Raw genomic sequence first — 27,454 nt, forward strand, 5'->3', positions numbered from 1 at the left:
CAGGCGAGGTCGTATCAAGGCCTTGTAACGAGGCAAATACTTCGATATCCTTACATGGCAATCGTTTCAAAATCGCAATTATCCTCTGAGTGTTATGCGACCTTTGAACTTTAACTTTCTATCCACCATAACTTCAAGATCTCTAGCCTCATCAGTTACTCCAAGCATTAACGCCGAAGTGCATAGCTTTACACTTACTAACATTGAATTGATAGCCATTATCGTTCGTCCACACTTCCAGCCTATTCAACTCCCTTCCTGAAAATTTATTGTCCTTGCGCCATTAAAACCATAAGTCATCATCACCTCCTGAAAATGATGTATATCAGTAGCATCTTTGATTGCCTTGCCTATTTTGTATCATTAGCAGACAACTGCAAATCTCCTTTCAGTCCCATTACAACATCATTAATGAATAGATGTTGGAAACACATCTTAGAACATATCTTTAGAATACATCTAGAACACATCTTTCTCGTTTCTTCCATCAAGTCCTTCATATCCTCTCTCATATTATATTTTTCACTACTTAAATGCTTTTGCATTTTTTTTGTTTTACAATTGCCTTTGTAACATCCTTTATTTTAGCTCCTGGAAGCTCGATCAAGTAATTCCTTCGTCGAGCGCAATTTAATTATCGAATCACTGTACCATTTGACGTCCTCCTCCTCATCATCGTCATAATCAACAACAAAAACAGCAACAACAATAATAACTATTATTGGAGCCTCCGTAGCTCAGTCAGTATAGATGAAGTCTAGAAGCGCTTCGGTCGGAAAGACCTGGTTTCGAATCCCGTCCCATGACACGAGGAACCTTTATCAGGTCTTTATGACTAAAGTGAGATAACCGGTCTCATACAGAAGTGAAGGGCTTCCTCCAGGCAACTCGGGTTTTTCATCCCTCAAAACAGGCAAACCAGTCCCGTGAACATATATCATAAATACTTATGGTATATGGCAAGGAGGGCAACGGAAGACCACCTTGCATTATAATCATCACCCTAGTATAGTAGCATATTGTTACCCCACCAACCATAAGGTTGCAGGGAAAATACACATACACATTATTATTATTATTATTATTATTATTATATTCATTGATAATTTACGACGTACTGTGCTTTCCTTTTTGTTATTTTTTCCTCAGTTCCCTTTTCCTATTACTGTGTTTGTGAACGTTTTTCTGCTTTCTCCTACTCCCTGGTCTATATTCGAAACCTTTTGATCTTGAAATTTCATATGTTAATTTTTCTTCATTTATATCACCAATATAAAAGATGCTATTTACTGGGTTCCACGCTATCGTTATCCTTAGCTTTCAACACTGATCTCTTGTTCTTCGGGATTCTACACACATAGTGCCATTTTTTTTAAAATTATCATCATTTAATAATATGTCTTAAAAGATATCAGAAACTGTTCTGAATACAATAAAAGCAGTGCAGGACACAATAATATAATAAAAATACACTAAGTATTTTTAAAATAAGAAAATAGAGCCAAAGCTTTTAACCAGTGTATCATCCCATTTATGATATGACCTATGGATTAGAGAAATGGCCAATAACCAAACAAATACTGAACATAATGAGGGAAAATGAGCGTAGAATGGGGAGAGCCATGCTAAATATCAAGCTGCAAGAAAAAATAAGGAATGAAGATATAAGGAGAAACAAAAGTGTTTGATATAGGGGAAGAGATTTTAAAACTGAAACAAAGATGGCAGGACATATGCATGGATAAAAAGTGATAGATGGACAAAGACAATCACCCAGTGGCATCTAAGAAGGATGCACCTGGTGGAGATGGCCGAAAATGCTGGCATAGGAAAGCCTTCAACAGAGAAAGATGTACACAAATGGGGAAGGCCTATAACTATAAATGGTTATAAAAAGGGGCTAGAAGAAGAAGATACTAAGTAATCTTAAAATACTCAATAAATCGAAAAAAAATCACATCACCTAATGAGTTTCAAATTACACACCTCCTTAGATGGAATAGCCTCGAACCAGACTCAAAATACGTCCAGCCTCTTTTCTTTAATTCTGTGTGGAAATTGGTTTTAACTTAATCTTCTGTAATTAAACTTTGGTACTTTTTCATTTCTTTCTTGTTTCTTCAGTGAGATTCTGCATCATCTATAATGAATTTTGACTAGATAATGATCTGAGTCACAGCAAGTTCCTTTACAAAAGCTTACATCCATAATGCTTGATGCAGATCTTTCATCTATAAGTACATGATCAGTCAGATAAGGTTGTACCATCTGGGTATATCCATATTTTATTTATTTATTTATTACTTTTTAAATGAGATAAACATGCAGAGGATACAATCATATTTTGACTCACAGCAAAACCTCTTTCTCTCTTCATTATTGGTGTGAATATGCAGGATAGTTTTCTGGCCATTCTTTATATTCTTCATCCAACTTTGGCAATACATCTCCTATAATGGCATTAGATGGATGGTGCTGAATCATACAGCTTCTTCATTTTACAGAAAAAAAATCCTTTCTTTCCATCTCATGCTTTTCTTCTGATGCTGCATGCGCATCATAATGTAGCATTAATAATCCATAAATTAATATAATCCACAGTATAATTCATAATATAATGAAATTAATATAATCCATAATTAATATAATCCAGCATAATCCATAAATTAAAAAAATGTTCTCATCATTATTGGGTATACTCTTTCGATCACTGGTGTAAAATAAAAAACAATCTCTTTATTATTTCTATATGCTACAACGCTAGTTCAAATTATGCTTCCCTTGTTCTTTTCCACTTGAAAAAAACAAACAAAATTTTTCGAATTTTGGATTTCTTTCCAATCAGTCTTGTTTTTGGTACTGCCACTAATTTAAATCTATATCGATGGATTTCTGATACGAGTACTGCTGTCCTATAATAATTTCCTTGTATTTCATGTCGCAAAATTCTAATCCAGGAGCCGTTTCTGTGTATCTTTTTGGTCTGTCCAGAGACTTTTTCTTTCCAGGTACCTTAACGAGTAATATTCCGGAAGTGGGTTCTCAGCCCATTGCCGAATCTCCCAACCGGGGACTAGATTTCTCTATTTATATATCTCAGAAATAGAGTGGGCTAACTCCACTGGCACTGAATCTACATGGTTATTGCTCCTTATTGAATATATTCAGAGTAACCCCTTTGAACAGGCAGATGGAGGAAACCCGGAGGGACGCGCCTGGTAGATTGTAGCCAGCCCAGACCATTCATAATACAGTTATACTATTCAAAATATGTGAAGTAAGAAAATATATAAATAAATAAAAATAATAAATTCATTAATGCCTTTTATCTCCTATAGGGAGTTGGCGAGGTCGTTTTAGCCCATCTATCTTTTCGAGACTGAGGGGCAGTTCAATCTTCACCGGAAGCCATTCATAGATAGCTACCCCAAGACTAATTATAAACTGCATTCCATGAAGTAAAAACATTATTCTTCTTATAAATACATGACCTTTAAATTTATGAATACATTTTACATAAACAGCTGTCTCAAAATTATTATAAGTATTCGTAAAAATTATTTCGATCAAAAGCAAAGTGAAAGCAATGAAAATTATTCTTAGGAGTGAGGGCAGAGTGAAAACGTTCCGAAATGTAAATATTAATCAACTAGAGTTTAATGTTATTTAAACTTAAAAACCTATCGATACTACTATTTAATTAAAGATTTTTCGCATGATTAACAACGCTATATAGAGAAATTCCACCGTTTATTCTGTTACTTACCCTAACAAAAATTAGAACCTGCGTGTCTCCAATTCTGTATTTGCCATCAGCAACTCGTATCATAGGGAACTGCGAAGGGCAAGAACATCGGTTCAATAGGTCGACAACCTGCGGGAGAATAAAATAAATATTACCTCGGGAGTAATTCAGAAATACGTATAAATAAGAACCCCAAGGTACGTAAAAAGTAATTAGCCAATCAGATGCAAGAGAGAGAGAGAGAGAGAGAGAGAGAGAGAGTAAATATATTACATATCCGAGTGTAACAGAGTAAATCACATGATGAAGAAATTTATGATGAAAACTGGCATTATCTATGACCAAAAAAAAAAAAAAAAAATGCAAATACCTACAGACGACAGGGTAAATGCAATAACAATCAAATTATTTGATATTCAAATTTACTGATTTATTATTATTATTATTATTATTATTATTTTACTGCTGAGAACAGCTGTTCATTACGCCAATCTAAAACTCCCTACTTGAAACATAGTTTGCGGATATATATAATGTAGATTAGATGACATAATGCCTAACAAATGAGATTCCAAGTATAATTAGTAATTATCTTTACGTTGATTGAACGAGTGTTTCAGGATTTAGCAAGGACTGAATGCTAGCAAATAGGATATGACGCTTTTTCTTTCAGGCTATTCTACTTTCCTCTCGGATACAAATATCGGCACGCATGTTAAAAGGCAGTGAGGTGGGGGGGGAGGAAGAAAGGCGGACATTTAAATCATCGAGTGTTCGAAAACATGTTGGAACATTATGGACTCTGAATAGTGTCACATTACCTGATGCAGTAGGTGACTACAGGTCACTTCACCGCCACGTAAAGGGTGTGGTGTGAATGCATCAAATCAATTGTGATTTTTTTTCTTTGTATATTTCGACATATCATGGGATGAACACACACACACTGTTATATTGAACGTCAGTGGCGAACTGTAAACGGAGAAAAATAAAACTACTCACGTCATGTGCGCGTGCCAGTCTCTTTAACCGACTTTAGAAGTGCCAGCCAAAGGACGTGACGGCTTCGCTTACCCATTTGTTTGTGACCCCATTATAGATCAGCATTCTTCGTTCACTCTCATTGTAGGTGGTGTGGGAATAAAAGTGGATAAACCACAGACGGGTCCGTTCGTATTTGGCTTTATCAAAAATCTCCAAGAAGTGTTTGCAATATTTACACTGGTACATAAACATTTGTAAATGTATTCATAAATGATAAAACCTTTAAAACATTTTAAAACTCGTTTAGCGTGTTGTAATTGTCTTTAATCGATATTATTGTTTTCACCCATTATATTTCGAAACGGCTTAAGTGTAACGAAGTTAAACTGTTCTTCTGATATGTAACTTTATCCATATTTTCGTTCGCTCTGGGATTCCCCCCCCCCTCCGAACCTTTCTTAATACAGTCGTATCTCGCTAATTCGAAGTAATAAAAGCCGTGCTCGTTCGGATTAGCGAATTTTCCCCCAAGAGATAACAATAACTAGCGTTTAAGACAAAAATAATGAGATTCTAATGGTACATCGATTTTAATTCTGTAAATAAATGAAGTAACTGATAGAATAAAAAAAGCTACTGTACTGTAATGTAAAACTTAATAAATAATACAGTAAACAAGTTTATTTTAGTAAAAAAATTAGTTTGTATGTACCTGTATTGTTGAGGATTCTGATTTAATAAACTTACATAGTTCAATAGATAACTTAATTTGCATAAAAAATATCACTTTCTTGTTAACACAAAAGTTTTTTTATTTCTTCATAAAAAAAGTCACTGACTTTCATTTGCTTCTTGGAAGCTAAACTTTTTTCGAATGCTTATTCTCGGAGCTGCATTAGCAATAAAATTTTGTGTAATGGAATACCATTCTGCTGAGCCCATCCTATACACATTAAAACTGTCAACTGACTTTTCATGTTTTACTTTTTTTTTTCTTCGAGTTCTTTATCGTCATCATCATCATCTTCTAATTCATTCTGTAGCGTCATATTTATAATTTGAGCATCTGATTTGATTTCGAATTCACTTTCGGTTTTACCTGTAATCCATTCCGTAACATCTCCTTGTGAAATTTACGCAGTATAAAAAAGTAAACGTGAACACACAATAAATCAAAATAGGCCTACAGTATAACCGTATAATCGACAGTATGAAAAAAATACCGTACTGTAATAATAATAGTTAAAATAATAATTATTAAATAAAAATAATAGCACACAAAATAATAATGCGTAATAAATAAAACTTCTTTCAAACCGCAGTTCGGATTACTGGAGGGTTAGGACTAAAGAGGTTCGGATTAGTGAGATACCATTGTATATCTATGTTATTCCATGCAACTGTCCAGTTGTTATACTGTAGGTAGTATGTGTTGCAGAGAATTTAAACCATAAAACAGTAAAACGAACACTAAAAAGCTACAAGAAGAACAAAAAAGTTTTTTTCTTGTAATTTTTTTTAATTTTTAATGTGGCTCTCATCCATGATGAAAGGTTTCTATAGTATACGAGCACCTTATATATTCGCACCTTGGGTGGGCTAAGGATTTTTTTTTCTATTTTTGCTAATTATATATATACACAGTATTTTTGTTTATGTTTTACATAGTCCAGAAACCCTTCTCTAGAGACCAAACGTAGAACTTTTTCAGGCCACTTGATGCTTCCAATAAGCAGGGCGGTGTTCTCAACACTGGGCGATGAAATTCATCACCTTCCTAAAGACAATTACAAACATCCATACCTAATGTGGGATTCGAGTCCGCAGCCTGTTGGTTGGAGAGCGGATACGCTAACCACAAGACTAAATAGGCTGACAAAAGAAGTTATTTCGAATGAAAAACTGATTATCTTCATAAACATCTTTTTTCTCTAAAACGGTCTCAAAGCAATCGAAAGCTCTGGTTCACTGACTTGCAATAATTAAACCTAAACAGTGTCATAGGGTCCACGCGGTTAGCCGAGTGGCTATGCGCTTCTCAACCATGCCTGGGGAAGGAGTGTCCTAGGTTCGATTCCCGACGACGACGACGACGTTAGGAGCTTAAGGATCTTTCTCAGTCGTAGTCAGGTTAGCCAGACGTGGACAGCAGGGTTTATTTCACCAGTTTATCTGGGGTTTTTCATCCCGCAAGCAGACAAACCGCCCCGTGAACACACAGGCTACAGTCATAGGATATAGTACGGCAAGGAAGGCAACGGTAAACCACTTGCTCATAATCATTTCCCTAGTATGGTAGAACATAGCTACCCCCACCAGCCGTAAGGGTGAGGGAATAGAATAGAATAGGTATTTGCCATAAGCTTATGACACCAGTTAAACTATGTACAGTTTCTCAGCTAAACTATGTATAGTTTGATTAAATATCCAATTATTGAAAAATAATTAGTTAATTTGCAAAAAACTCATTTATTAGTCTCCTGTTAAGAGCAGCAAATAGAAAATAGCTTTAAATATCACAACATATCTTTCCTTGTCTCCATATTAACTAACGTGTGTAAAATGATAGTTAATGATTATTTAAAGCCTACTGTGAGAAACATTTTTGAGTCTCCTATTTTCCTATCATCAGAAACAGAACAAAATTCTCCGTCCTGTTCCTGATGTTCTACTCCTCTAGTTTCAAAATCTGCCAGATTTCAACTAGTCATTCGTTATGTACACTCATGAACAATGACTAATGTGCCGAAGACATGACGCAGCTAATATCTGTACCTGATGAATTTGCAGCTATCAGTATTAATGTATGACACAGCATAACTGTCCAAAAACAAACAATCTAAATCTTTTTCTTTACTTCCTATTCCTTCCTTCCAGCTTCCCCAAACCATTGCCAAACCACTGATTGAAGCTAGGAATAGTTTCACGATTCCTAATTACGTTTAAATATTGTTGTACCAACGATGAATCAGGTAGTTTATCGTAATACTATTCAAACATTTTAAATTATGTTCTACTCCTCTAGTAGGATTTCATAACTGGGATCAAATTTTTAGAAGATTAATTTTCAAATCTATTACTTTCGATTTCAAACCTAATTTTCAAGTCTATGGATATGTGTGTCTCCATTAAGTGTAATTTTAATTATGCAGAGTCAACGCATCTTGCAAAAATTGTGAATCATGTGTCATAACTAAAATAAGCTACTGCGCAATGTGTGATGGTCTATGAATTAAAAGGTGAAAAAAGTTTAAATGGCAAAGCAAGAATGTTTGAGATTCTTTCTCATTTCTTCTACTTGTTTTCTTTCGTCACAAATAGTTTCCTGAAACACACTGTTCCTACACTGCAGGAACAAATAGTTTGTGTGTGTGTGTGTGTATGTTCCTGCAGTGTACTTATTATCTGTTATCATCTCACAGTAATATACGAGAGCACGTGAAGAGTGTATGAAAAGGTACTAGAGAGAGAAGAGTGAATAACCTTTGTTGTAAATAGAGGTTATTCACTGTTAATCTCTGATATGCAACACAATTCAGTAAAGGAAGTAATCAGTTTTGAAGAATTATGAAGAATAAGTGCACACCTTGAATTTAATGGAGAGTATATTAAGTTTAGGAACCGAATGATTAGTGCTTCGGTTTTAATTAAAGCATGTTTTAGTAACTCTGCTAAGGTTTCTTATCATGCGATTTTTGGGTTGTAAAATGGTACAAGGAAACTAAATCTACTGACGTACTCTGACTGAAGGTCATTTTACTAGTATGTCAAACCCGTCACAATTATATCGTATATGTATTGATATTCGTATTTTCAAACTAAAGGAGCAGAACATCAGGAACAGGACGGAGAATTTTATTCTGTTTCTGATGAGAAACAGGTACATTACATGGCATCTTAATCGTTTCGCTTTAAACAAGACCGAAGAGTACGAGAACGATTAACAGCCAATAGGGGTGAAGTTATATTTTTATAAATAATACGGATCAAAATTATTTATTTCGACAAAGATAGCGGAATACTAATAATAATAACGTATTACGTATGTGTATCCTTCAATTCAAAGAAGCCAAAGGTTCAAAACATCCAACAAGGGGGGGGGGTGATTTCATGATAATAACATAGAAATGGCTTCAAAATGCGTTTTTGTGAACATTATTATTATTATTATTATTATTATTATTATTATTATTATTATGTAAGCATACGACCGTCTGTACAGTGATATCGCTGCTCTCTTTTTTTAGTTTTAAAGTGATTCTAACTCCCGATTTTAATTTAAAAGTGTCATTATAATATATAATGTGATATATAATTCACAGAAATTGGCCAAGTAGAATCCTAATTTTGAGTACTGAAAATTGAACAGAGTTCACCGTGTCACCAACGAGCAAAGAACAAAGGACGTCATCATCTTTATAGTTGCTCAAGGGAAGAAAGGTGAGTCATGAAGTGCGACAAGTGCCTGAAGGATTTATCATCCGAAGGAAATCATATAACCTACAGGAAACGGCTTAGGAATCTTCACTTTACATGTTCCATAATTTCAGAAACAACATGGCAACGCAAATCCTATTCAAAACGAGAGGAATGGAAGTGCCTATACTGCATAGAGATCTGGTGTCATCGGATGCGCCACCCTCGGCGAAACCTATTACACCAGAGGCAGAATCAGACAATAATCTGAACAGACAAAAAAAATACAGGTGAGTGTTATAATTTGAATTCCGTAAATCTATTACTAGAAAAAACGTTTAGATAATATAAAAGCCAGCTTAGCAGATCTGTCCAAGAACTCTTTAATAAATAGAACGAACAAATAACAAAAAAACTGAGCGAATATGAGGATTTTGTTAAATATAATAATTCAACAGTCGAAGAAGTTTTACAAACGGTAAAAGACATTAAAATCAATATTAACGTACTAACTGACAGGCAACACAAATTGATGAAAGAGACATCCGAACTCCGTCAAGAACTTAATTCCCTAAAACTAAAATACGAACTTTTAAATGAGCAACAACATAAAGATCTTGTCATAAATTGTATTCCTGAAACTGCATCTACAGAAAATATTAGAGACGTACTTTTAAAGTTAGGCCATACAATTGACATCCCCTTACACCATAATGATATTAAAACCGTAAATCGGATGCCCAGAAAGAACAAGAAAGAAGGCTTGCCACGCACCAGTCATAGTCACGACCCGCACCAGTCAAGTTCAATTAACCAAGAGACAATCTCATAAAAGCAAGCAGACAGAAAAAACCAGATGTCAAGGACTTGAACAACACAAGACAATACACATCTTTCTATCTGAGTATTTAACACCATTCGACCAGAATCTGTTCTACCAAGCAAGAAAAGCAAAAACAGAAAAAAATTATCAATTTTTGTGGATCAAAGATATTCTTGAGAAAGTCACAAATATCAAAGTCGGTACAAATAAAAAGCTCGGAAGACATAGATAGGCTGCCAGAGTGAAACAAAAGACTCCTAACACCAGAATACATCAGCAAGCAACTGTACTTTTGACTCGCTCGATGCATGGAAACAACACACAGTACAAACATCCTGTATATTAAAATCAAAAACATCCGAAAACATTGGCCATTGTTACAGGCTTATCTAAGAAATTACACTGATATTATTGATATATTGGTCCTAACAGAAGTATCAATAACTAATGACGAAGCGACTGCTTTCCAAATTCCATGCTTCCAACAATATAGATCATGCCGCTAAATAAAAAGAGGGGGTGGAATACTAATATTTATCAAACATCAATTAATAGCAAAAGAAGCCGTTTACCAGTTTGAAAATGCTGCAACCCTTTGCATCGAAATCATTAATACCACCAATCGACAGCATCCCATAATAATAAATGCTATTTACAGGCCACCAAACTTAAACGTGATAAAATTCATACGCGAACTCAATTCTTGGCTTTCACGGCAAGAAATATGCTCAACCGAATACCGAATGATAATTGGCGACATAAACATAAATATTACAAACTAAAACCAGGACAACACTGTGCAGTACCAAAACCAGCTATTCATGTATATCCGAGCACAACCAAACAGTTACACTGCATCAGTCATAAAATGCAAAGTATCGGACCATTACTTCACGGCTCTAAACCTGCACACTAAGAAAATATCCATGCAATGTCCCAGAGAAGAAAAGCGACAGAAAACAATAATAGACGAAGAAATAGTCAAGCACGAAATAAGAAAAACCGACTGGGAACGCATGGCAACACCAAATTCAACAGATATTTTATAAAACAACATTAAACTCACACTGGAGGAAATATATAAGAAAGCTGCAAAGAAAGCCAGAATTCATTCAAGAACAACCGAATTTCCTTAGATAACAGGAAACTTAATCCTAGAAATACACAGAAACGACGCTTTATGGAAAGATTAAAGCGATATCCAAATAACGCAGCTTTAAAAACCGAATATAAGATAACAAGGAATCCCCTTACAACACGAAACAAAATGCAAAAACAAACTACAGAGAAAAATTAAGCTCTGCACAAAACAACATGAAACATTCTGGCATCTGATCAACGAGATGCTAGACTTTGTCCCCAACACCACCGCCTCCGAAACCATAAATACAGCTTCATGCAAGACGCAAAACCTATCCAACAACTAGCAAATGACTTTAACGAATACTTTGCAGACTCCATCCAAGAACTGCACCGAAATATTCCTCAATCACAAAACTTGATCCTCAACTTGGACCACAATCAAAACAGACATTATGGTTACCAACAATACAAGAAGCAGAACTTCTCTCTATAATACATCAAATCAAACCAAACAAAGGCATAGAAATTGATGGTATCAGACCTAAAGATATAAAGCAACTAGCTTAGGCACTATCCTACGAAAATTAGTAAATATAAAATTGAAAACAGGTCAGATACCAAGAATGTTAATGACTGTCATAATCACATCCATATACAAACAAGGAAAAAGAAATTTAATCAGCAATTACAGACCCATAGCAACATTACCAATTATCAATCAAATTATGGAGCGGATCGTACTAAAGAAACTCACAGCATATACAGAGAGCTTTCATATTATCCCCAAAACACAATACGGTTTTCAGAAAAATAAGGGAACAACATCTCTCTTGGAAGACTTTACGGACGTAAAATAGACCCATGAAATATCAACCTACTTCCCAACACAGCCAACAAACCAATAAGCTTCGAGGATGAAAGCTGAGAAATTACATCTGAACAAAGATCAACAAAAAAAAAAAAAAAAAAAAAATATATATATATATATATTACGTTTAAGTGCAGTAGTTGCAGCGCTTAAATATATTAAATGAAAATTGTAAATATATATAACTCATTGTTAATTGTATAAATGCTGTAAAAAAAAAAAACAATATTATTCAACGGCAGAAACAATAAATTACCAATTACAGTAACTATTGTTAATACATTATACAGAAAAAAAACCAGAACTAAACCTGTTGTGAATATGTAATCATAATTTTAATGAAAACAAAATATTGTGTGTATGTATGTAATTTATCTGAGAAATAATAAAAAGTTAAAAAAATTATTGGAGATATACATGACATTTGGAGGGTTTAGCGCACTAAAACCACTAATGTAATATTTCTCATATTAATGTTCCCCTTTTTCCCTTCCAGCTATATAACCTGAAAAATTGCGAGCACTAAATTAATTCACTTAAATACGAGTATCTACAAAAATTCATCACCGTTTTCATGAGTTCAAGCTATTGTACTATATAAATAGTTCTATACAAATTCTATACAAATATATCTCTGAAACTTGTTCACGTTAGCGTCAGTTCGCCCACACGCCGGCTAAAAGTAACTAAATTAGTTAGAGTATTCAGTTGGAATAGGTTCGAGTAATATTGGAGTGGTGACTTTTGGAGAAATTATTAAATGAACTAAGTAAAAAGTATAACTTATCACAGAATTAATTTTTATAGTATGTTCAAAAATTATTGATTGTAAATTATAAATTCTGAAAGCAAAAATTTTGTGTGCACAGTTACTAGGCGTGTGAGCTCTTCTTTTTTTTTTTGACCAGTACGCGCGAGCACACACTTTTGCTATTGTGAGCACGGTGAGCACATTGTCTAAGACTGGAAACTTGGGCACAAAATATTTTTCATGCGCAGTTGGGATGGTAAAAATTAGGTGGCATATTGATTGTAATGTACCTAAAGTAGAAATTATTTTGCAAGAAAGGATTAATTGAAATGGCAAATGATTTGGAAGCCAAATCCATAATTAATTCACGCTCTTATTAGTTCTTACTGTTTCAAACTAAAGGCCTGCTGCTCATTGGAATATATAAAGATACGTGAAATTAATATTTTTAATTGAAAACTACAGCATAACTATTTTTGTTTAACTTTTCCCAGTTCTTATCTTGTAGAAACTGGATTCAGTTCGATTCATATTAATAATTTACTGAGAAAAACAAGCAAAAGACTGAATATATCAGAATAAGGGCACCTATCGATAAAATGAGCAATCGGATACGGCAGATACAGCACACCTAATAACTCAGATAGATACGGTACAGCGTATTGTGAACAGAGGCGTAACTATCCCATTAAAGTGGATATGAAACGTCCTGCGTTTTTTACGAGACTAGCGTAAGAGTTAAGTGTAAATCAAATAATAAACAAAGTAATTGTAATTACGAACTCACTTTATAATAAGTATTTTATGTTTTTAATAAATAAATAAATACATGTATACGAATGAATTTGTTATAATCAGTCCATTAAAGTTAAATGTGTGTATTTTTTATGAGGGGGTCAGCGAGGGAGAAATGCTTTTATGAAGTAGTAGATAGCTAAAACCCCTGTTCTAGAGTCCTCGGATTAGGCTCGTGTTTATTTCAATGTGGTCCTCACAGCTGTTTCACTTCCTGCTACAGTTGTGTTTAATTTTCTCGAAATTTACTATTTCGAATTTAATGAGATAAAGGAAAAAAATGGAACAAAGGGGAATAAAACTGAACAGTGTAATTATATACATTTAATACAATTTTATACATTACTTACATTACATTAATTTTATATATTAAATACATGTAATACAATATATTAAATGTATATTGTGCTCAGTTTTGTGTACATGGGGTTAAATATAGAGAAACGTATACAAAACATTTCACTCATGATACCAGCACTTCATCTGATTATTTCAAGTTACAATGCTTATGATATAACACACCTAGTTTCAGAACAGTTTGACGTATGCTATATTGTTGTCATGTTATTTATGATAATAATATACATTGTAATAGACTAGTAATGCACTTTTTAGTGCAAATAGGTTGAATATTAAAACAATAATACTGCACAGATTTTTTTTAATTTTTTTTAAATTTAACGTTTTAAGCTTTGGAATTTACGTTTCAGAGGTTACTTTTACTTTATTTGCTATTTACTTTATTTTTTGAAAGCTAGTCTGAAGAAAATTCAAATTTCAAGTATTGAAATTTTTAATAAACGTTACAGAGAAATGCTGTATTCTGTTAGTTATACATCATATCCCTTCATACATTAATCAAATTCAAAATGCCGTTCAAATTAATTCAAAACTTCATAACTTATTTTAAACTCTCTCTTCCTGTAAATAAATAATTATTTAAGTAAAAAAGAAAAGCAATTTTACAGTAGAAGTACATGAAATTTTCGATATACTTAGTATGTAAAATGAGAGGTATTCCGATCTTTCACCATAGCTGGGGTCATCCACAAAACAAAATTATTAGAGTGAGCTGAAAGGATTAGATATTACGTTACCTATTCTCCTCGTTTGGTGTCATTCAGAACATAAAACAGACAATATGACACCTGCTAGGAGTTCACGTTGTACATACTTGCTAACAGCAAATGTTTTTTGAATTCCGTACAGTTATAACTCAGCTATAATTTACTCGGTTAGCCAGGTCAGTCATACTGAACTGGCTAACATAATTTATAATTCATCAGGAACCGTGCAATTTTCTACATGTGTGTGCTTTAGAAAGGTGACAGACCTCTTCAGGGTTACACCCGCATGGTGTAATAATCCCTCATCTATTTACAGTGCATTAGCAACATTCAGGAAACACACAGCTAACGTTCCGCTACACTATCCACTTTAAAGCACTCCACCCACCCACTTGGGTTATTGTAAAGCACCACGATGACTTAACACGAACAAAACCTACACGAAGTTTCTTATAATCAACACCAAGATCTGAATTTCGAAATCTAGGGCATCAAAGTTGTAGGTACCCCCTTCAAGAGGTCGCCTGAGCAACTAGATCCAGTTACTGGCCCATTGAAAGCGCAAACCTAGGAAGAGACAGAAACACATCCACTTCCTACACTCAAGAAGCAGGGGCATTCAAAAAGTGGAGTCTAATAGCAACGCGTTAAAGAGCGTTCACGGAACGAGCGTGATAGGAAACTCAATAAGAGATGTTTGGCCATTGACCGCAGTCGCCATTAGGGTTTAACGAGGTGAAGGACTTATCAAATACTGGCCATCTATAGTAATAATCTCCCTAGTGTAGTTCCGGTTCCCACCGTTAACATACTTTGGATATTACCGGGAAGTTCGTCAAACCTGTGTCCGTTAGCGGGAGATAGGTCATTATACACACTCTTGATGCTCTTACCCGTTCCGGTGGCACCTCACTGAGAAGCCAGCGGAATAGATATGCATGTTTTTGTTCCCTTTGCAACACTTGCCATTTGAGGTAACCTGCAAATGCGCTTCTTTTATGAAAATTCTCAAGCGTATAATATGTTGCTCAATAACAGCCAAAAGTGAAAAAAATAAAAATAACAAACTTTTTTTTTCATTTTTTTTAGAAAGGGAAAAACCGTTAGCAGATGATCTCTCTTTATTTTATTTAATGTACTAGGTAAAGTAAAGATCTCTTTACTTTATCTAGAAAGGGAGAAGAACTACTCCTGATAATTAGAATCCTTTTCTTTTCTGCATCACTGTTCCTTAAAGAATTAGATTATTATCGCGCAATGAAAGAAGTATTAATCTTCACAAATTATTAATGATTTTTTAAACGATAAGCGATGAAATTATAATTAAAAAATAAGGTAAAAAAGATGGGTCAAAAATAAATCCCACATTATCATATCCAGTTATTAGAAAAATATTACAATTTCTGAAAATCAAGATTCAGGAGTGAAATCTTGATTTATCTCATTATAAGCTGTACATATTACACGAAACTGACAAAACGTATATATACTTATATATATATACATATATATATATATCTATATTTTATTTATATATATATATATATATATATACCGAGGTAGTGACCCCACCCATAATGCATTGCAGTATCCATCTTCTAGTGAGATGTGCTTTACATTATGGGAAAATACTAAGAATGGTGATCAGAGCTTTATCCACCTTTACAATGAATTGCCCTGGTGTTGTACCATCTTTAGACTTGAACTTTGTTTCAGGCGAAAACTTAACTGTTTGCATACTTGGGATTAGGAGTTAAAATAACCAAGTTTATAAAATAACTTGGTTCTTGGTTATCCTAATATATATATATATATATATATATATATACTAAAGATACCAAGAAATTTTATACTTGGTTTTAATCCTTTTGCCAAGTAAGCAAAACAAAGTTTTGGCGTGAAATATATTCACGCCTGAGCTACTTGTATATAGAAGCTAATGACTTCATATCACTTGCCGTTGTGTCCACGCGGTTAACCGAGTGGCTATGCGTTTCGCAACCATATGCCTGGGAAAGGAGTGGCCTAGGTTCGATTCCCGTCCCTGACGTTAGGAGCTTAAGGATCTTGCTCAGACATAGCCAAGTTAGTCGGTCTTGGGAGTGGCAGCAGGGATTTTCTCCCCAGTTTAGCTGGGGTATAGCTGAATTGTCAGCTATGCTGGTCCCGAGCCCGAATAAAAATAGGGGGGAATGAGGTGGTGCCGTACCTCCCCGTAAAAGGGGCTCTCGACCGTTGAATCACCATACAAAATAAAAAAAACAAACATGCATTTATATATATATATATATACGAGTACAGTATATATGAGTATATATACATCCCACCAAACACTATATACAATAGTGTTTGGTTGGATGATGCAGAATTTTCCACTGAGGTGATTTCGTTGGACTGTTGTATTAGAGTTCTGTAGATTTTCCTTTTATAATGGGGTGTAAGTCTCTCCCATGCATTGTTGGTTTCTATCAAAAAGAGAGACACCAGATCTTCTGCGTCAGGAGGACTGAGCCCCTTCTTCCGTTATGCTATCAGACATAGCAGATTTCTCAGTGTGTATCTTCTGGGCTTGATCCCCATATTCCAAGTTCGTGAGTCATTTCAGAAAGTGCCAAGTGAAGCTCGGAGAAAGAATATGATCCAAGGCTCTCACTTCTCATCAGCTCCATGGAGGGAAAAAAAACTATCTCTGAGTGATGAGGGTTCCTTACCATCGTGTTGTTGAAGATGGGTTCCATGAGGTTTGTTAGGCAGTTTTGTCTTCACTGTGTGCTGTAGGTTTAACTTCTCCTTTGAAGGGCATATTTGTAGAAATTTATTAGGATCACTGGCACGTGCTCTCTTGTCATTCTTAAAGTTGTGGATAAACAGACTCCTAGTGTCAAAACTGAAAGTATACTCGTTTGTGTGCTATTTCCAGTTGTAGGGTATTAAGGAAAAAGCGTGTACCGGACGTTGTTATCCTGTGGTCGATAGTGGTCAAGTTTTGTTCTTGTTCTTTAAAAGAAGTACTTAGCAGGTAGTAAGAAAGACCGTTTGTTTGGTTCCATATGAATCGATAGAAGATTGGCTATATTTGTTTACCAAATTGCACTAATGTCGTGAGAAACTTTAGTATATGCCAAGGGACTCTGGTAGCTGTTTGGTTAACAATTATTGATCCTAATCTTGTGGAGGCAGAGGCTCGTATTACTGCCCAATATAGATAGACATACAGATAGATAGATAGCATTGAACACTGGATATCCTGAAAGAATTTTTTATTTATTTTTTAAATGGTGTTCTCTTTTTCGAAAAGAATCAAAGTCTTGGAATAATCAGTGAGACTTTGTGGTTTATTCACTGTGTCCAGTAAATACGTTAGATCCACATTCTCACATTTTGAACTCTCTCTCTCTCTTTCTCGAGAGAGAGAGAGAGAGAGAGAGAGGTGGAGGGAAATGTAAATTTTTTAGAGAAGAAGCATAAATTGTTATGCCTCTTTGTCAGAAAAGAATAGTCAGCTTCCTTTCATGCCACAAGTGCACAACAGCAGTAGCGCACTCATGATTTAATATTGGGGGGGGGGGGGAGGGCGAGTTGAGTAGACGATTTGAGAATACACACTACGAACCGCATACGACCTATGACTGCATCTGCAATGATCGCTAATTCATAAGTAGTATAGAAATAGAAGACACGACACAACATAAATAAAAAAAATCAATTTTAATTAGGGAAAGATTTTTGGAAAATTGTCTAGTGTTTAATATAATTAACGGCTATTTTAGCCTGTTTTTGTTTAGGAGTGTCCCTTATATTTAATACATTGACTAACATAACTCAAAAAGGGTATATATATATTTTAGGGCATTATGGGCGAGTATAGAAGGTAATTATGGCAGAAATAAAAAATGTGGAAAAATTATGTACATACCTTGTTTTTGGTTTAAAGATGCCTTCTAAATCCAAGCTCTTGTTGAAAGGTTGTATGTAAACGGGGGGAGGGGAGAGGGAAAGAACATGGGGATGTGTTTGAGACACGGGAAATAAGTTTGGGAACCCGGGTTACTATTAATAATATATATATAAATATATATTATTTTGTTGTGGGGAGAGGGGGGGGAGGAAAAGAAGGGGAAGGGTATCCTTATGTGGAAACTGGGGCAAGGGTTTACGGGGTGTGGACCGTTTCGGTCATCGTCTGACCATCGTCGGAACTTTGTGGGAATGACTGTAGGGCTATGTCAAGGCTGTCTAGTGTTTTTTTTTTCTTTTTCTTTTTTTTGGGGGGGGGGGGAAGAGAGGCCCCCTCTGGGTGCGCCAGTGCACCTCAGATCCGTGTCACTCTTTTCCTTTGTTTGCAGTTAAGTCAACGATATCTTTGGTGAAAAATAACCAGATGTTCGTATTTACATAAAACTTTACCATCTTTCAGAGCAGTTATAATGCTGTATAACTGAATTAAATACAATCCATTTATAAAAGTCGGATTCCTTTTGCTGAATTATGTGCAAGAACGTGACTATTAAGTTCACAAATACTTATTTATTTATTTTTTTACGATCGCTTTGCAATAGGATCAGTCTCATTTAATTTTTCTCAACTAAGAGCACGTCTACTCTGTGGACTTCTAATAGATTGACTTCTAAAGAAAATCCAAAAAGAGCGTTCCTCGAGACATTAAATATGAGGCATTAAAAAAAAAAAACACTATAAATTCTGTTCTCTTCTATGCAAAGAGTTTAATGAGTCAACATATGTGTTTTAATGCAAGCAATGATATGCGCGTAGCCCTTTCGAAAAAGGAACCTCGCTTTCAGAATAGTATTATGAAAAAGCAACAACAAATTAGTCATTAAAAATTGATATGTTATTTTGATTTTATGTTGATACATATATGTATATGTATTTTTCAATAAATTGTTTTGCAATAAATTTTCTTTTCTAACAAATAAATTTTATTTTCTAACAAATAAAAAACACATTTTTCAAGGGGATGCGATAATATAAATTGAAGTTCACTGGGGTAAGGGCCAGTGAAAAGGTTAAGAACCACTGATATAGAGGATCGTTATATAGTAATTCTCTAATTTGTGTCAATGTATTCATTTATCATGAACAATAGTTATTACACGATTCCTGTCATAATGAAACTATTTGGGGATTTAAATTGTAAACTCAGCAATGCCATTTCCTACATGGCAGACAATATGAACTGCATAATAATAATAATAATAATAATAATACATCCACGAAGTGATGTTGACCGGTTGTACCTACCGAGGAGAATAGGCGGACGGGGTCTGCTGCAGGTGAGACAGGTTGTGGAAGAAGAAGAAATTGGTTTATGAAATTACATCGACAATAGCTCTATGCCAATGCTTCAAGCAATTACACAAGCGGGCCTTCTAAAAGCAACAGGGAACAAATCCGATTACAAAAAGGAACAACAAAATATCCGATATGTGCGCTGGAAAAATAAACCCTTGCATGGCCAATTTCTTCGAGATACTGAGGACAAAATTGACGTGAACAAGACATGGCAATGGCTTCAACACGGATACATTAAAAAAAGAAACAGAAGGATTTATTCTAGCAGCTCAACAACAGGAATTACAAACTAATGCAATCAAAGCAAAAATTTTTAACATCAATAATAATAGAAAATGCAGATTATGCGATCAGAAAGATGAGACTGTAGAACATCTAATCAGTGCCTGCAGCAAAATAGCTCAAACTGACTATAAATAGCGACATGATCAAGTGGCCAAAATAGTTCATTGGCATGTATGCAAAAAATATGGCTTTCCTACTTCTAATAACTGGTGGCAGCATAAAATAGAAACAGTATTGGAAAACGAAACAGCAAAAATTCTCTGAGACATTAGAATACAAACTGATCGGCATTTGGAACACAATAGACCTGACATCACAATTATCGAACATCAACAGGTTTGGATTATCGATATTGCAGTACCCAGTGATAACAACATTAATAACAAAGAACTGGAAAAAAATAATAAATCTCGAGATCTGGCAATCGAAGTTGGCCGACTGTGGCTTAAACACACCAAAGTCATCCCAATAGTTATCGGTGCATTTGGTGCAACTTCAAAGATGCTGTCTATTTATTGCAATTAAAAATCAATGAAGTGACCCCATACGACCTACAAAAAACAGCATTACTTGGAACAATCCATATTTTACGACGCTACCTGACGGACTATTCTTAGATTCTTGGGTAGAATCTGAATTGTTCTGAATCACCAGTCAAATTGTTATTTATATGATATCTTGTTTTGACTGTGTATCAATAATAATAATAATAATAATAATAATAATAATAATAATAATAATAATAATAATAATAATAATAATAATAATAATAATAATATTATTATTATTATTATTATTATTATTATTGGATGGAGCTCACTTACATTTGACCAAACATTAACAAATATTCGCTAAATACTTGTCATACTTAATTAACTGCGCCATAAAAATCAATGTTATAAAATTCTTTGTTATGAATATCTATTCATAACAAAGAACTCACAACTGACTCCGTCAACCTTTTCGGTAATTCACTGGTCAACAAGCAAAATATCATTTAAACCATAAAATGAAGATGAGATGAGATGTCTTAATCATATGAAGCCAATTTTTGAAACCAATAAATGTTCAAGCTGTTCTCATAAGGAGACATTTCATAGACTTGCCATCATTAACAGGTCTTCTGCTGGACTCTGCTCCTTAAATCGTTTGCTTAAAATGAGTTTTTATTCCTTAAAAGACGCAAACCTCCAGAAGAAAACATGCAATTAACAATGTACATATATATATATATATATCAGTCGGAAAATATCGGACTTGTTCTTCCTTTGTAAGTCGATGCGGAACGGTATATGTCGCCTTGTTAGACCCTTTATTTCCATCTATCGGAAAATTGTTACGATAAATATGCAAATCGCCCATACTTCTAGCCAAGAAAGTTAATATTAGCCAAATCGTGACCTTATCTTCCAACCCCTTGGAATTGGACCCACATCAACCTTTTAAAATTAAAATAACAAAGAATTATCTCCTGAAGTTTGGCAGATTCTTTTTGGGAGGCACTTCATATTGACTACAACCATTTTCTTATATTAAAAACATCGAATTAATATTTGGAAGTTCCTGATAAAATTAATAATATATTAAATACAAAAATTATAACAATTACTATCACTAGTTTATCCTAGTGTCGTTCTAGGATCCAAACTTCAATACATATATTGAATAAGTAAATAAGCAATTTAAATCTAACCGTTGTTTTGCATAGGAGAAGAATTACATACTTTTATCTACTAGCAAAGTTCCCGCAAATTAATGAAATATTCTCATTTTGAGGTTCTGGCTGCTTTCTTTTGTTTAGAAAATACCGGCCAGAACAAGAGTTTTTCTCATGCCCATTTCTTTGTTAATTTTAACCATTTCGAGTTGATAACTTCTCAAATTTTGTTGGTTTACCTTTCTCCTCGGCAACTTGAGTTTTCATCCCTTAAAAGACGCAAACCTCCAGAATTAAAAATGCAGTTAACAAACAAACATAATCCTGGCCTCTCAGCATCACATGCTTTAGCCGTAATTCCAAAACAACAACCTTTCCTTTTATTAAATATAGAATATGTATATAATTCCATCTTTCGCTCTTTCGTCTTCTAGTCAAAGACATTCTGTTAAACTGAAGAAAGTTAATCTTAAGGTTTTTATTTTATTTTATTTCTTTAAAAAATTTAAAGCAGCGGATAAATAATATTAAAAATATTCAGAAATATCATTTCATTCGTTTTTCAGTTGGAATATTCTTATACTGCAATTTCAAAAACATTTCATGCAGCATAGTCGAACTTTCATTCAACACTGCTATTCTTCGATTTCTGGATCAACAGTTTTTTTTTTTAATTCATAGCCTTTGCGAAATTCTTTATTAAGGCAGTTTAAGTGTACTGCCAGGTAAACATTTTCTCCCACTGTCCATTTACAGTGGTCTTCACATCAGTAAATTTGTTGGCCTATGTACCAAGGATGACCGACTTCAGAGAAAAACATAAAAGCTGATCATTATCCACATACCCTAGAATTAATATATCCAAATAAATATATCAGTCTGTCACGCACAGAAATGTTTGGTATAATAGCAGCAGCAATAGTTCATAAATGCATTATTTGTCATTCTGTCGTGTCAGTTAAAGTAATCGCATTTATCTCACAATATTAAGTGTATTATGTTTGATCCGCTGAGCAATTCGACCTGAAAATATTCTGAAATAAAGGAAATGCGTGGTGTGAGATAAATAGCGTGCGGATACAACAGACGGTCAATGTAGGTTTAGGGAAGTTTATGAATGTTTACACTGTAATAATAATAATAAAAGTAATAACAAAGCCCGGCATATCACTGGTATGTTTCTATCGGTGACCTTATCCATTAATCTCGTTTTTTTTATTAATTACTTTTAACTATTATGATTACAATTCGCTTCTTTAATTCATGAGTCATAGTATACATCAATTCTGCCAGTAATGCAGGGCATGATAATCTAAAACACGAAAATAGCTCACTGCAGCTGCCCGGTAACATTACGTGCACTATCCTATCACGACAAACTTGAACAGCGGCTATTGTTTAAAACTGTTTCTGAATCCTTTATTTCCTGTACACTTCTTACTTTGGTTAAATGCCAGTATGATATTTCGAGATTATCGAGCGCACATCGTGATCTCTTTGCATTCTCAAATATTATATACCAAAACCCAGTATTTTTAACAGCTATATAAAACAACTAAGGAAATGATCGTAGACGTGTATTTCCTAATCCTCTTCTTGAATTCCCCTTCTATACATTATCACAATTGAAACCTAGAACTGCTTTTGGCATCGTGGCGTAATGTCATCTCAATTGTGCCATTAAAATAGCATCTCCGCTTTCCAATCGAATCCCACTCGAATCGAATTCGAATACCATCATAGGCATGGATATTTGTGAATGTCTTTAAGCCATTGCCTGGTGTGAAATCACAGCCCCACTGATTTGAGGTCTGAAACGACTTGAAAGAGTTCATGTTCAGTCTCTAAGAATTATTTAATAAAAGATTATTTTATTAAATTTAATTTTATTAAAAATTATTTAATAAAAATTAGAAGAAAAATAAAAATTCTTTTTCTTCTAATAAATTAAAAATCTGATTTGTCTTACACTTACAATAGATAATTCGAAATCCTCCCTTAGCGTGTGATGGTACAGTAGCCGTGAGTCCCCTTTTTACGGGGGGTACGGCACCATCTATTCCCCCTGGAAGAAACAAAATGTGAAACTGAACTGTAGAAGAACGAAGAAGCTATGAAATGTTTTTACAATCAAACAGAAAAACGGGGTTTTGGAAAGTGTATGCACATGATTTGGAAACAAAAATTTCCAGAATCTGCAATAACAGAACAAAGCAAAAGAATTTCATTCTCCGAAACAAAATATTTACTGAACTTGAGATGCAATATTTACTTAATAAAAACCAACAGCTCCAGTAACAAAAAAATCATCAGGAGGTAGCTATATCTAATTTCAAAATTCAACTCAGTGTGCAATAAGCTGACGATATACTTCAGAATGTTTGACAGAAGCACAGTGTAAAATGAAGTCGGGGATATTGGAGCATATGAATTCCATAAATGACCGTATAAGATTCCCAACAAGCTAAATCTTTAGCTTAAAATAGCTCCTCTTAGGCGCAAATGCTGTGATAAAAACCATCACCATCACAACCAACAGTATAAAGGAAACAAATCAGCTCATATACAACACTGCTTATATCATTACAATTAAGCTTAGTTACAAATCGTAAGAGCAAACGCCGAAGATGAAGCAATCTGTACTATGGAAAATGGTTTAAACGAAAAGTCAACACTATTAGAGCTGATCTGAACAACTTAAAAAGTCTTAAAGAAGGACGATTGAAAAATAATAGCATCAAAACTCATAAATGCATATAATTTGGCCAACAAACCAATTGCTGAAGTTACCGAAGAATAAAGCAAACGATTATAGCGACTACAGGGAAAATTGAAAGATATGAAGCAAGAATCAACCAATATGTACAAAATATGCATTTGCGCCTGAATTATCGTCACTTCTTTCAGTCTATCCAGAGATATACAAATGCAAATAATTATTCACTAGAAAAAGAAGAAGAAATGTTCGAATTTTGCAAGTCAGCCTGGGATAATCCTATTGAACATAATTAAAATTCCTCACATATTAAGGAAATAGAATTAGAATTGAAACAAAAATAAATGCAAAATGTCATTATTACTAAAGAAATGACCAGTATCCAAGCTAGAAAATTAAAAAAAAAAAAGAAATCTGGAACCCACCTGGAAAAGACGAACTACATGGATTTAGGTTGAAGCATCTGAACAGTTTACATGGTCGAATAGCAGAATAATTTAATTATTTGTTGCAGTCAGGCTCAGTGGAATACTGAATGATATTTGAGCGTAGTTTTCATGAAAAATAAGGATAAGAATGTACTTTAAATAAGTTTGACGATAGTTACCCAAGTAACTATCGTCGATTATCATGCCTACCAAATGAACAAAAAGGCAATTTTCAAAAATCTAGAGGAACAAAAGAGAAGATCCTGATTAATAAATTGATCCTCAGAAATTCAAAAAGATGAAAACTAACTTAAACCTGTCATGAATAGACAACATGAAAGTATTCGATTTCCTCTCACACTCCTGGATCTTAAAATCGCTACAAATATTTGGAATTAGCAAAAATATATGTTCGTTTCTGGCTGCTGCTATGAAATCATGGAAAACAACATTAATAGTGAATAATGAACGATTTGGAGATATCAGCATTAAACGTGGAATTTTCCAAATACTCTTTTAACATTTCTTTGATACTTTTGTTTATGATTTTAAAGAAAACAAAACTTAGATACGAAATTCCTAAATATAAAATTAAAATTTCCCGTCTACTCTATGTGGATGACTTGAAGTTATATGGAAAATCGCCACATCAAATAAACTCATTACTGAACACGGTTCGTATTTTCAGTCAGGTCATCAAAATGCAATTTGATTTGGAGAAATGTGCAATTTTATCCATTAAAGGAGGAAAAATTAATGATCCTAGCAATTTTGATCTTGACTAGGAGAAATATAGAAAAGCAATTTCAGCTAACGAACACTATAAATTAGAAGCCAGTGATTTTTCTACTCGAAATTTAAACAACAGGCAGCAACAGAATACACCAGAATACAAAAGAGTCAAAGTATTCTGAAAACAAAACTTAATGGATTAAACCCAATTAGTGCAATGAACTCTTGGACTATACCAGTGATCCGATACTCATCTGGCATAAAGACTGGACCAAAGAAGATCTGGACAAAAACTGGACCGCAAAACTAGAAAATTAATGACTATGCATCATGCATTCATGGACGAAGTGATGTTGACCCGCTGTACCTACCAAGGAGAATAGGTGGATAGGGATCTGCTGCAAATGAGACAAACTGTGGAAGAAGAAGAAATTAGTTTAAGAAGTTGCATCGACGATAGCTCTGAGCTAATGCTTCAAGGGATTACACAAGAGGGCATTCTAAAAGCAACAGGAAACAAATCAGATTACAAAAGGGAAGAGCAAAGCAACCGATTTGTGCGCTGGAAAAATAAACCCTTGCATGGCCAATGTCTTCGAGATACTGAGGACAAAATTGACCTGAACAAGACCTGGCAATGGCTACAGTATGAACATATTAAAAAAGAACAGAAGGATTTCGTCTAGCTGCACAAGAACAGGCATTACAAACTAATGCAATCAAAGATATTTATTAAAAATATATTTATAAAATATATTTTTTAAATCTCATGTTTACTCATGTTTTTCGACATTACATTTGTTCTGCGTTATTTTGCTGTGTGAATTTACATATTCTGTAATCCAGATGAGCTGTTCCACTTGGTTTATATAGGCATTATATTATACAATTTTTGTATTATTTTGAAAAATACAAATTTGAATTTGGTCATAAGGTCAAGTTTTCTCTGTACTTTCCCCTGATATTGGAGATCTTCAATCACCCTGATTGACAAGCGAGTCTTGTAAACAGCAAACAGTTCCAAAAATGAGATTAAAGTAGGCTATGCAGTTAAGTTTTTTTCTCTCCCGGTTGTTTCTGATGAAAATTGTTCTATAAGCTTGGGTTATTGTACTTTGCAACGATACGAGCTAGAAGTTGGAGTCAGAGGGGATTATGGTTTTTTGGTAAAAGGAGGTAGCACAAAAGTTATTATTATTTGTTTTGGTCGGCATCTTTTTATTAAAAATTCACAGTTAAACAAGATAATCTCACTAACCCACAATCGAACACTGTGTACAAGCTCTAGACTACGTAATTAACTAAATAAAACGAAACAATGTCTCTCTGACGGCCACTTGGCTGATCTACACATACCGGCCACTGAGTTAGAAACTTCGAAGAAATCAGTGGTATAGCGATATTCTTCAATCTCCCTGAGCATAGTTAGATAGAGCATAGAGCAGGAACAGCTTTCATTAAATACTTTGGTCAACTTCAGCACACAAGGTGTTCCATTTGTCCGGTTTCTAATTCAGTAACTAGTATGAGTATAGCCTGGAAGCTGTCAGTATCATAACTATAAAAACGAAATTATAGGACCGATGAAAAATAATTGTAATGTACAATTAATTTAAGATGAAGAAAGCATTACACATAAGGAATTTTCACCTTTGTCATAGATCTGTGTTGTCTATTAGCCGTATAAAAACAAATATTTGCTGTTTTGGTTTTCTATACCACATGCAAGTCATTTGGTGTCATAATTCACGAATTATTCGATAAACATTCCTTTCGTATACCGCTATTTTT

At 34.2% G+C, this 27,454-nt stretch overlaps 1 protein-coding gene across 1 annotated transcript in view; it reads right to left on the reverse strand.

Moving 5' to 3' along the window:
- Positions 1-27,454, reverse strand: part of LOC150098284 (uncharacterized) — a 163,416-nt gene that overhangs the window by 27,972 nt on the left and 107,990 nt on the right. The window contains exon 2 of the mRNA XM_090406320.1: positions 3,767-3,874. Within this exon, the coding sequence (XP_090262446.1) occupies positions 3,767-3,874 (108 nt within the window). The remainder of the gene's footprint in view (positions 1-3,766; positions 3,875-27,454) is intronic.

The sequence above is a fragment of the Typopeltis vanoorti genome, chromosome 16 (genome assembly GCF_054136105.1).
Source record: "Typopeltis vanoorti isolate ZY-2024b chromosome 16, IOZ_Tvanoo_1.0, whole genome shotgun sequence".
In the NCBI taxonomy this organism is placed as follows: Eukaryota; Metazoa; Arthropoda; class Arachnida; order Uropygi; family Thelyphonidae; genus Typopeltis; species Typopeltis vanoorti.